Here is a 12,812-nt window from a genome sequence, read left to right on the forward strand (position 1 = left end):
AGTGAGAGAGACATTGGTTTATAATGGAGATAACAGATACATTGCATCTACAGATCACAGAACTATGCATTCATTTGAATTTCAACACTAATTTTATTCATCAAAAAATATAAATATTACAGTTCAAATGACTAGAATTCACAAACATGACATCATGTGACACAAAGGAGCCAAGCCCATAAATGTGAGGTAATGTATTAAAAAACAAATCTAAGTTCCATTCTAAAACCTGCAAAAACATGTATATGTCTCACCAAACTAAAACAAAACTAAATGAAAATTGCATATAAAGTTTACATTTTGTCACATTTTGCTCACAAATCAAAACAAAAAAAAATATTCCTCTACAAGGGTCCTGGTATAGGATAACAAACCGGCAGTACGAGGGGTCCTGGTAGGATAAGAGGCTCTTGGTTGTGGTTCACGTGAAGAAAAGCTACACTTGGTGTGTCTACTTTGGGACAGTATACTATCTTTTAGGTAGGTCCAAAGCAGGGTGACAACAGTCAAACACTCACACACACACACACACACACACGCACGCACGCGCGCGTGCGCGCGCGCACGCACACACACACACACACACACAACTGCCAAACTGTTGTTTGGTTCTCAGTGAGAGAAGAGAAAACATCCACACATTTATTTACATCTGATTGTTGATCTGTCTCAGACCAAGCAACCTTGGGCTGTGTAGCTACCTGGCCAAATCACTAGTCCAAATATCTGATGCTTCTGTCGATTGGCCAATATCTGTGTAATACAAGTGCCATTGCCCGCAGTAGGCGAAATACTAGTTTTTTTTTTCAGAATTCACTTCCGTTTGTGCTAAAAGGGGTGAGAGGCCGGTTTCTCCATCACGGAGCGCAGAAGCAATGTATAAAGACAATTTGACAGTTGGACTTCTTTCTTGGCCAGGTAGATTTGCAACCTGAGGATCTACCAAAGTTTCACATACTGACTGATTCTGGTCCCAATCCCGAGCATTCCTTGTAAAGGTGCGCGTCAAATCACAGTTGTCCTGCCCTCTTGTGGGTCGAAAAAGTTCTCCGTGGCTCCGAGTCAGGTCCGACGTCGCGGCCGTCAACGGGCGAGCTTGGTTAAGCGGCCTTCTCAGTCGGAACAAAAGGCAAAATGGCGGAGGACCAGTCACGTGAATTTGGCATTAGCTTAGACTAAAGATACAGAGGATTTGTCACGTAGATTGCCTAGATTGTTTGCAATGTCACTGTTCCATCCTTGCCATCTTCATTGTAGGCGTTAGCTAGCCAGCTGGGCTACATTTCAGCACAGAGGCTGAATGTAGGACTAACGAGCTAGGTGGACAATCCCTGTCTCCCGACACCATACTTTATACTAAGCATGTTTTGAGTAGGACAAGGAAACGTAGGAAAACATACTAAGACATAGCAGCCTTTAAATGGCGGCAACTAAAATTCCACGTGGCGAAAGGGGGAAGGGCTAATAAGTCCAGGTAATGAAAACTCCAAATCACATCTGTCGGGAGCTGAATTTACCCATTTCATACTACCTGCCAAAATAGAATTCTAGGATTAGTATACAGTAAATTATATATACTGTATGGTATCAGGACTGTATATAGTATGGAATTGGGACACAGCGTATATCATCACAGTTAACGGAGTGTAGCAGCAGTGAAATACTGTATAATACGACTATCTTGTTTCACTCTGAGGTTCTGGCTATCATTCACAGTTCACCCTCCCAGCTGAACAGGCAACAAACCGGTGGGAGGAGTTAGCGTTTAGGGAGAAAACAATATTTAGTTTTTTTCAACAGTGGGAATATTTTCAACAGTGGGAAGGAAAAACAAATCTCCTACTTCTTATCGCTCGTTTCTATTCTGGTTCTGTCTATTTCTCCTTCCATCTTTCAAGGAATCTAAGCATCTAAAAAAAGGAATATTGCATTTCCACTAATAGGATCTGGTCCTTGTGCTCCTTGCTAGTGGTTGATTGTATAATGTTGCTAGGCTCTGGTCCTGTCTTGTGCAAAAAAGAGGGGGCACAGCTCAATATGAATGATCACCGACAGGGTTTCTGGTTCAAGTCCCTTCAAAACAAAAGCCCCCCCCCAAGTAATTTTCAAGAAACTAAATCATATAATTTGGTAGCCTGGCATTGGCCAGACTGATAACGTGGATCCACTCTCACGTTCCTCCCCGGTGATACCGGGGAGGAACGTGAGAGTGGATCCACGTTGTCAGTCTGGCCAATGCCAGGCTAATAATTTGGTGTTATACGACAACAAACTCCGCTGGACTGGGATCTAGTTTGACCTTCGCTGGTCCGGCGGTCCCACTGGTCCACCAGTCAGACCTCCAGGCCTTGTGTATGCAGGAAATCTTCCAGTTCGCTGAGTCGTTCTATCAGCATCACGTCCAGGTCCACCTCGTCACCTCGGCACCTGCGGGCCCCTCGGTTCCGAGGGCCCAATGCTCGAGGGATCCCTGGAGAGAGAAAAATTCACGTGAGAAACAAAAAACATTCACCCCAACCATTCATTGTCAGTAGGGCTGTCACAAAATGACAAATTTAAGTTGACAATTAATTGTCACTCAAATAATTGCGATTAACGATTTAATTGTGTGTTTGGCATTGAACATTGGAACATATGAATACAAATAATTTCTGTTTGCCTTTTCTGCTTCGTAAAAAATGTTTTGCACGAGGCAGATATGACAAATAACTTTATATATAAAAAAAAAATATTGACATTGTCATTTTATAAAAAATAAAAAAGTAAAAATAGCAGCTAAAATAGCAGCTAACAACGCGTCACTAAGTGATACGCTTATACGCTTGTAGATCAGCTATTTCTGCTTTTTTTAAGGTTTGAAAATGTGTGAAAATTTTTCAACATGGAAACGATTATGAAAAAAACTGTGATTATCGCAAATAATTGCAATTAGAAGATTATGTAATAATTGTGACAGGCCTAATTGTCAGTGACTTAGTAACTGTTGAACAGCAAATCCCAGCTTGCCTTGGGTGGCTCGGGCTTTCCTCTTCCTGGGCAGAGTGAAGTCCGGGAAATCTAGAACACGCTTCCTCTTCTGATGTCCGATGCAGACTAAAGAACCATTTCTCTCTCTTGGCTCCTCAAAGATGGTCTCCAGACTCCTGAACAAAGGAGACAGACAATGGGCCTCATTTACAAAGCGTGCATATGCTCAGATTTTATACTAAAGCACATATACGAGAGTTTCCACGAGCATAGTCTGATGAGTCATTAATCTTTGTACGTGAATCTTTTTGTTCGGTTCACACAAACTCACGTCTGCTCCAAGGCACTCGTACATGGCACAAGACATGGTTGGCTGTTATTAGAATGCCGTATTTGTCACGCAAAATCAATTCCAATAGTGCCACTGCCAAACAAATTTGTCAAAACATTTAAAAGAAAAGATAAAAGCTGTCTGTTAAAGAATCTATTGCTTGTTTTGATCCATAATCTATCAGCGGTGTTCCAGTGTGCCCTGCATTCCAGCATCATCATAGTTTTTTTTACCTTAGCAAAGGTGAGCAACTGTTTAGTAGAAAAGGCTTTAAAGGAGCAGTTCATCCAAAAAAGTACTTATTTTCTATCAATTGCACACCCCATGACGCCTTGAATTCATGATTCTTTTGTTTTTGTTGCATATTTCCTAAGCTAATAATTTGATTCCCGTCTTCTACCGGCTAAAGTATCCGGTAGGATACCGGAAATACACCCGGACATCAAATTATTGGCTTAGGAATGCAACAAAAACAAAAACAAATCCATGAATTCAAGGCTTCATGGGGTGTGCAATTGATAGAAAATAAGTTATTTTTTGGGTGAACTCCTCCTTTAATATCCTGCCATGCTTTATTAGCCTATAGTATTTATTTGGTATTCTGTGACATTAAACTTTCAATACTTTATTCATTCCTACGTTCAACTGATCCATCGCCCGAGGCACTCACTTGACAAATAAACCAGATCTATAAGCTGTCAAAGCGTTGCGATGTGAAGCGCTGCGAGCTTGCAGATCTGTTCTTTTTGACTATGGAAGGCGTTGAAAGTTGGAAGTTGTGCTACGGAGCGCTTTCATTCTCCAGTTGGTTTGACGTTGGATATTCCCGGTTGCCTTTTATGGTGTTAAACGGGGCGTGGAACAATGCAAATAGGGCGCACATGAACAGGCATTCGATTTACAAACAGGTGGAATTCATCATCTGATACACCTCTACACAGACTTTCATGAATCCCACGTCGGTCGTAGCAAACCTACACTAAAATATAGTCGAAAAAGCTTTGTGGAATGATGACTTTTAGGACATCCCAAGTTTGGTAATTGTAGTTCTTTGCTGACCTGTTGGACGCTGGAGATTTGTAGTTCTTGTTGGTGTAAATCTCTTCCAGACTGAATACTTTTTTCTTCAATCTGGAGAAAAAAACAAAAAACAGCCATCAAATGTATATTATGCTGTTGTGGCCAATAAATATTACATTCTACTGTTGTGTCTAATGTTTATTTTAGTTTACTCTTGTGCCTAACGTATATTATATTCTATATTATATTCTACTGTTGTGTCCAACTTCATATTCATATTCTACTATTGTCTATTATTCTACCATTGTCTAATGTATATCATATGCTACTGTTGTGTCTTCATTTTAATAAAATCATAATAAAGATATTCAAATAGTGTGTCAAACCTTTTGGGTTTGGGAAGGCCCATGGGTGTCAAGTTGGTGTCAGGTTTCGGAACCTCCTTCCTTATCCTGATCTGTGATACGCACTTAGAGCTGTCAATCAAAGCAGGCTGCTGAGAGAGAGAGAGAGAGAGAGAGAGAGAGAACCAAACCCCTATTAGACTGTCTCGCATCCCCACCTCTCTGCTACTACATACTTCATAGCAATGGACGGTACACATACCCCTCTTCCAGAGCCGCGCGTGCTGGTGCCACGTCCGTGGAGTCCAGGGTACTTGGTGCTGGTCAGCGCCAAAACAGAATGTGTCGCCGATTGGACGAGGGCCTTGGGGCTGTAGTGGGATGGGGACAGGCTCCCCGGGCTGCGATTGGCCCGTTCAGTCACGCTACGGGTTCTGTGCCGTCGCCGGGACGTCAGTGACGCTGCGGAGCTGAGACAGGAAGAGGAAGTGGTCATTTTGTATTTATTTCATATGCATGTACAACACAGCTGGCTGGTGACACTGCAGGCAGTCCAATTCTTGTAGGACCTATATAGCTGATATATTCCTATGAACAATTATTATCTAACTTCATATCTAAATTCATTTGAAGACCAAACGAAGCTCACCTGGTTGTGGAGGGCTCTTGTCCAATCGGCCGGTTGTATCTAGAAAATACAAACCAACGGTATTATCATGATTTTTCATATTATTACCATTTTTATTGTTATGATCACTGCACAAACTCTGCGTTTTTGAAATAAGAACATCTCTACTAGGGGTCGTATTATTAATCCATTAAGACCAGGAACGCATCTGTGTCATTTTAAGATTTATTTGGCTATTCAAAAATAGCAGATATACAAGCTCATAGCGCGGCACCGAGTGCAGCGCTATGACCTTGTAGATCTGCTATTTTCTTTAAGATTTGTGCAAATCTTTGAATACATATATATTTCTAAAGCGAACCTTTTGTAACTTTGCTTCTGGAGGTCCCTGGAACAAAATATTTTACAAATGTTCGCTCTAAAAATATATGTATTAAAAGATTTGCACACATTTTCACGATTTTTCAAAAATGGCAGATCTACAAGCGCTACAGTGCTTGCGCTATGAGCTTGTATATCTGCTATTTTTGAATAGCCCAAAGAAATCTAAAAATGACACAGATGCTTTCCCGGTCTTAAAGGGTTAATATCAGTAGGAATAGCAGTAGTGAGAGAAGACGTAGCAGTAGCAGCCATAGTAATTATACACATAATTCACACCTGTGGTCGTTGTCCAATCCAGGTGGAGCCGTGTAATCTTTGAGAGGGGGGCGGGGCTTGGGCCACGACGCGCACCCCTCTATGACGCGACACCTCAGCATCTCCACGGCGGCGGCAGAGAGCCGCGAGAGCAGGGGGTGGAGCCAGAGGCGGGACGCCCTGGACTTGGATGAGAGCGCCGGCATGGCTTTCAGGAACCGCAACTTGACGGAACCCCGTCGGCGCCCCAGCGAGATGGAGGCTTTCCAATTGCCGCTCAGCAGGTCGGGCATTTCCCATTGGCTGTTCACAGTTTTGGAGGCGTGGAATTGGTGGCTGGAGGTCGTCAGGTCCATGTTGCCGAGAGACTATAACAGGACAGAGGAACAGCGGTGTAAAGTAAGTACATTTACTCAAGTACTGTACCTAAGTACAATTTTGAGGTAATTTCACTTTACTGGAGTATTTCCAATTTTCAGCACTTCTACTTTACGCCACTACATCTCAGAGGCAAATATTGTACTTTTACTCCACTGCAATTATTTGAAAAGTTTAGTTACTAGTTACTTGGCAGATATGCTATCTGCAAATATAAATGATTACATTATAGAACATACATTAACCACTTTAGCCCTGTATTATACCTAAGCTATTTGAAAATAGCCGATCTACAAGCTCAAAACGCGTTGCATCGCGACGCGTTGTGAGCTTGTAGATCGGCTATGGAAGGCTGCTATGGAAGGCTGCTTGTAGATCGGCTATGGAAGGCTGTGGTTGTACTGGGACGCTCCCAGTAACAAACAGTAGAAGGCTGCGGTTGTACTTCTAGCACCTAGCAGACAGTAAAGGAGTAGAGAGGAGTGGAAAACAAAGAAATGGAAAACAAAAGCAGTTTTTATTAAGCTGCTGACCTTGAGGTTGCTGTATCCCAGACAACTCCCTTTTAGCTGACTCTTCCTGTAGGGCAGAGGGCAGATGAGACTATCAGAGGGAGACCTTAAGAGAGAGAGAGGAAACAAGAGAAGTAATGATGACTGACTGATATGTCCGGTGACATCTAAATTCAGTGATAATGATCTAAAACGGGGTAAAGCAATGACTATGAGGCCAGACATCAGGATGTCAGGTTTGTTGCTGCTGCTTTTCTCTGGCCTCCAAGCCCATTCAATTCATTTAGATTTCCCCACACGTATCAGTAGGCAGAGATATCTGATCACTTGGCCACGCAAGACTAGTCTCTCTAGCCTAGCCATTGACGGAGATCTCCCGTCTCCATCTTATTATTTTTTTTCACACAGAACCAAGAGATAACGTGACCCAAAGATTTACTGCTCCATTCACTTCCTGCTTAAAGTATTTGGGAAATAACCTGTAACTTCTCTTAAGCTCTTGTATTTTGTGGTAGTAGTTAAACGTGTCTTTCATTGGCTGCTGTAGTTTGTTGGTAGTAGTTAAAGGAGTAGTTCACCCCAAAAATGACTTATTCTCTATTAAAGGTGACTCTTTGATAACCGGAGAGACCCGAACCGGTTATCAAATTATTGGGTCAGGAATGCCATAAAACCAAAAAGAATCTCCATGAATTCAAGGCTTTATGGGGTGTGTAATTGATAGAGAATAAGTCACTTTTTGGGTGAACTACTCCTTTAAGCTAGTCTCTGTTTGTTGCTACCTGCGAGTCGGGCTCTTGCATCCCACCACCCGACTAGCAGTCTTTGCCAACTGCAGCAGCAGTGCTGCGTGGCCTTCTGGGTAATCTGATCCCATCGTCACCAGGAGACTCTTGGATGAGCCGTTCCTCTCGCCGGCCATCAGCTTGGAGCCGGCCGTCAGCTTGGAGCCTTCCGAATGGCCGAAAACACTTAGAGCCCCGCCCGAAGATTGGCTGCTGCGTTCCGGCTGCGTCGGTTCCCCTTGAAGGTTGCGCAGGGTCAGACGCGGGGCGGGCCGACCCTCCTCTCCACCTCCCCTCGGCGGGAGCGAGACCCCCATACATCGCACAAACCTCTGCCCTTCTCCCCCGATCGAATCCTCTCCTCCTCCTCCTCTTCCTCTGCTTATTATTTCCCTCCTCGAGATGCCGCCTTGCGGCTCACCGGATGACGGCGGCACGTCCCGCTTCCCACCTCCTCTCGTCCGGGTCAGAGGGAGCGAGGCGGCGAGGGGTGAAGGGCAGGAGACGGGAGGAGGAGGAGTCGCGCTCGGCTCCTCCACGCCCGAGGAAGCGGAGCCGCACGACTCGGTGTCGCTTAGCACGGAGCGGACCAGCCAGGCGAGGGCGTCCCGGCGTCCGTCGTCCTCGTCGCTGTCCGTCACCGGGGAGAAGCCCCGCTCCTTCCGCTCCGCGGCGGCGTACGACCCCAAGCGACCTTTGCCCTCTGCGCTGTGGGCGGGAGCGGAGGTGGGCGGGGCCGCGAGGTGAGGGAACGGGCGCAGCTTGTGGTCGTCGGCGGAAGGAGCAAGGTTACTGTGTGAGGGGGCGGAGCTGGGAGTCCCGGCCAAATCGTCCTGGTGGCCTGTTCACCAAAAGGAAAAAGGAAAAAAAAAATCAACAATTAGGAATATAGCACAGTTCTGAATCTGAACAGATGCTGTCTAATGTATGGTTTACTGTCTGAATGGATGTTGTATCCAATGTATGATCTACTGTCTGGATGGATGCATCTAATTTATGATCTACTGTGTGGATGGATGCATCTAATTTATGATCTACTGTGTGGATGGATGCATCTATTTTATGATCTACTGTGTGGACGGATGCATCTAATTTATGATCTACTGTCTGGATGGATGCATCTAATTTATGATCTACTGTGTGGATGGATGCATCTAATTTATGATCTACTGTCTGGATGGATGCATCTAATTTATGATCTACTGTGTGGATGGATGTATCTAATTTATGATCTACTGTCTGAATGGATGTATCTAATTTATGATCTACTGTCTGAAGGGATGTATCTAATTTATGATCTACTGTCTGAATGGATGTATCTAATTTATGATCTACTGTCTGAATGGATGTATCTAATTTATGATCTACTGTCTGAATGGATGTATCTAATTTATGATCTACTGTCTGAATGGATGTATCTAATTTATGATCTACATTACATTACATTACCTTGATCTGATCTACTGTTTGAATGGATGTTGTGTAATGTACAGTACAGTATACTGTCTGAATGGATGTGGTGTCTAATGTATAGTCTACTTGAAAACATCCATTCGTATTGTCCGTCTAATCACACCCAGGCTCACTGGTTTGAAAGTGAACAGGAGCAGTGCAGAACAATGGCCCTGGCAGCGTATTAATGGTGCATGTGTGTTAACATCTAATTAATAGGTTACTATTATTTTTCAACCACAGTTAACGAGAGGAAAAGAGACAAAGAAGACATGTACAGAATCAGAAAGGGAAGAATACTTTTTTCGTCATGTCTAATGTAAAATAGATTTCTCTCATCTGAAACACCTACAGCGATGGCGAAGAAAGGGAAGTTGTAACGACACTTGCTGACTTTATGGGCGGCCATATCTGAATGGTAGAGAGAGGCCCCCTGGGAAACAGAAGGTCCCTGGTTTGTGTTCCGAGCCGGCTGTGTCGAAGTCTCCCTGTCCGAGCAAGTCACTTAAAGCCCTAACTGCCCGTCCGCAAGTGCTCACCTGACAGGTGAAAGCATGGCAACAAAGGTGTTCAAAGGAGTAAACCAGAGAACCAGATTTATGGGCAGAGTTTCCTCTTTTGTCAACCCTCAGGCACTCAGGACCCTCTCTGGGGCCCTGATTCAGCCCCTTTTTGACTATGCTAGCTCCTCTTGGTACTCCAACACCTCAGTGTCACTGAAGACTAAGCTTCAAACCTCCCAAAACAAACTGATTCGACTACTTCTCGGACTGGGGCCCATGACCCACCTCTCTCCCACTCACTTTGCCAGCCTAGGCTGGCTCAGGGTGGAAGACAGGGTTATACAATTAAAAATGGGACTGGTCTTCAAAATTGTAAATGCAGATTTGCCCGAAATGCCCCCTATACCTGCATATCTGTATAAGTACCTCGAAAAAGTTAGTGACACCCACAGTCACAAAACTAGAGGGAGCGTAAACAACAATCTGGTAACACCCACCCATAAAACAAACATGGGCAAATTCTCCTTCTATAGCACTGCCACCAAGGAATGGAATAGTCTAACCCCATCCCTCAAAAAATGCAGTTCGCTGGGCTCATTCAAAACAGCCCTAAAAACTCATCTTTCTGGAGGCCTAAAGAGGAGCTAGTACCAGTTTCCCTGTAGACAGACGACCCCTCCCCCTTTTTTGTACACACTTTTTATTTTTATTTTGATCATGTTTTGTTTTGTATATATTTCATTATTTTCCCATGACCTTTTTTGTACATAATGGTATATATTTTTTTTCCCTCTGTATTCTTATGTGATTTTTGAACTGTTTGGTTGCTACTATATATGTCTATGAAATTAATTCAAGGACCCCAATGGAAACAAGCCCGCAAGGACTTTTTTGGCCGGACCTTTTAGACAAAAGCATTATAAATGTAACTGTGTTGTTTTGCATTCTTTTGCCTAATAAAAATTTCAATCAATCAATCAATCAATAACCATCTGAGCAGTCATCAGCTGGGTGAAGCTTAAATACAATTTCCCCTGTGGGACTAACAAAGGTCTCCCTTTCTGACAAACCACAAATTATTTAAAGTGAAACTTCTCTGATTTTCAAAATCTTAATCTAAACTAATCCAGCAATAGGATGGCAAAACATATCCTAGGTCTTCTCCTGTGTATTCTGCCAAATGCTATCGTCGCAGAAGCATGACGTTGCCCATTAATTTCATATCGAATCATGTGAATCTCATGATTCACATGGGACCAGTGCGTCCTCTATGACGTATCCATGACATATGACTGCTGATTTGGACACGGTTTCCAAATCCTAATTTGGAAACCACGATCACGGCCCAATTGACTTCAATTATAAAATTAAAGTTCAATATTTAGAATAGTATAAACGATATGTTTGGCAGTGTGCATACAAAGTTTGGTGTGGGTCGGTACCGCGGTTTGCAAGATTAGCTCTGGACACACTAGGCTCCTGAAAAGTCTAACAGAATTCTGCAACAACTGCCCATCGCAACTCCAGTAGGCGCTCAAACATCAACAAGCCCACCTCGTACAACGGTATTGGATTAGATAGACTGTGCTCTGGCAGGTTTTGCTGTTGCTGTTTCTTTTATTGATTTTAATACATAAAAAGGTGCACGGACAAAAAAGGTACCCAGACTATCAAAACAACATAAAGAAAAAGGGTGGGGGGGGGAAAGAAAAGAAGGATAGAAAAACTGAGAGGTTATCCCACTAGACAAGTAAGTTTAGTATAAAAGTAAAATAGCAGACATCAACCTAAACTACAATAAAACCAAAACAAGAAAAAAATACAGAACGAGAAAAAAACGATTAATAAAATACATACAAGTGGGCATGCATACAATCGTGAACATAAATGCATGCATACACATACACTAAGAGAAAGGATGCAGAAAACAACTAGACATGCACTCAACTATACATGCACTTTAAAAAAAAGAAACAATATGACAAGATAAATAAGGTCATTGTCAGAGGACAAAGGGTCAAGGTAGAAAAAACCCAAATAGAAGTAAAATAAATAGAAGTAAAATAAATCACGGCATATCAAAAGAAGTTTGCACAAACATTTGCTGTTGCCGTTTCTGTTCAACTGCCTGTGTTGCTGTGATCAAGGAGTCACACAACTCACAGGATCCCTGTGTGGAGAATCTGGTGTTTCAAGTTCTTTTTTAACCCATTGAGACCTGAAGCCGATTCTACATGTCTCCTAAATCCCAACAGTATTCTGAAAAGACGTATGTTTCTATATCAGTGGTGCTCAATCTTTTTCATGTCAAGGACCCCCAAAATGATATGTATTTGGCCGCGGACCCCCATCAAAATATTTAGTTCCAGGGACCCCCCAGAAGCAACGATTTGAGTTAAAAATGTTCGCTTTAAAAATATATATATTCAAAGATTTGCACACATTTTCACGATTTGAGTGCCGCGCTACGAGCTTGTAGATCTGCTATTTTTTAATAGCCCAAAGTGTAAAAGAATGCTTTTTAGCTCAAATCTAAAAATGACACAGTTCCAGGTCTTAATGGGTTAATACCCTGTCAGTCACAGCAACTCTGCCGTTCAAACGCCCGCATTTGGAAGTTGCTCCAGGAGAGTCTGTAAAATTCGCGTAATACAAGGACGCTGTGGCCGTGTAACTAAAATGGCTTGAAATCTTCAAATTCGTGTTGCACTGTTGTTGTTGAGTTGTAGTAGCAGGAGGCCAACTTTGTTGTTTGTATTACATTTTTTCATAGGTTCTTACTTCCTTCTGCCAATCTCTCCATCTTTGCAAAGCTGAGTATCGCTCTCTCACGTGACAGTCAGTGTGTCTGTGACACGTGTGTATGTGTTTGTGTGAGAGAGAAAGTTTAAATGTAATATAAGTTGTATAATTGATAATAATAATACTATTTTTGAAAGAAAGCTCCATTGGGTAACTCAGGGAATTAGCGGCAGTGGTGGAAAAAGTACTAAAATGTTCAAAAGTATAAGTATCAATACTGCAACGTAGAAATACTCCTGTTACAAGTGAAAGTCCGGAATTCAAAATGTACTTGAGTAAAAGTACAAAAATATTGGTATCAAAATGTACTTAAAAGTACCAAAAGTAGAAAGTACTCATTATGCAGAATGTTCCATTTCACAAGTTTTCAAATGTATAAAAATCCATTGAAAATAGCCCAAATGTTTATAGGGCTGAAGTGGTTAATGTATGTGTTGTAATAATAATAATG

General features: G+C 42.6%; 1 protein-coding gene across 3 annotated transcripts in view; it reads right to left on the reverse strand.

Moving 5' to 3' along the window:
- Nucleotides 1–2,252: 2,252 nt before the first annotated feature.
- The window catches only part of LOC311046068 (uncharacterized protein), a 14,620-nt gene continuing 4,060 nt past the window's right edge, over nucleotides 2,253–12,812 (reverse strand). The window contains exons 4-12 of one of the 3 annotated variants that reach the window (XM_084058188.1): nucleotides 7,602–8,445; nucleotides 6,841–6,886; nucleotides 5,951–6,297; nucleotides 5,312–5,350; nucleotides 4,925–5,132; nucleotides 4,705–4,814; nucleotides 4,358–4,429; nucleotides 3,007–3,143; nucleotides 2,253–2,470 (exon numbers count right to left, since the gene is read on the reverse strand). In XM_084058188.1, coding sequence (XP_083914314.1) covers nucleotides 2,334–2,470; nucleotides 3,007–3,143; nucleotides 4,358–4,429; nucleotides 4,705–4,814; nucleotides 4,925–5,132; nucleotides 5,312–5,350; nucleotides 5,951–6,297; nucleotides 6,841–6,886; nucleotides 7,602–8,445 — 1,940 coding nt within the window. In that variant the 3' untranslated portion in view covers nucleotides 2,253–2,333. Of the gene's footprint in view, nucleotides 2,471–3,006; nucleotides 3,144–4,357; nucleotides 4,430–4,704; nucleotides 4,815–4,924; nucleotides 5,133–5,311; nucleotides 5,351–5,950; nucleotides 6,298–6,840; nucleotides 6,926–7,601; nucleotides 8,446–12,812 lie in introns of all 3 variants that reach the window. The other 2 variants (XM_084058187.1, XM_084058186.1) reach the window with 2 other exon arrangements.

This window comes from Gymnoscopelus microlampas (assembly GCF_963454915.1).
Source record: "Gymnoscopelus microlampas genome assembly, chromosome: 1".
Lineage (NCBI taxonomy): Eukaryota > Metazoa > Chordata > Actinopteri > Myctophiformes > Myctophidae > Gymnoscopelus > Gymnoscopelus microlampas.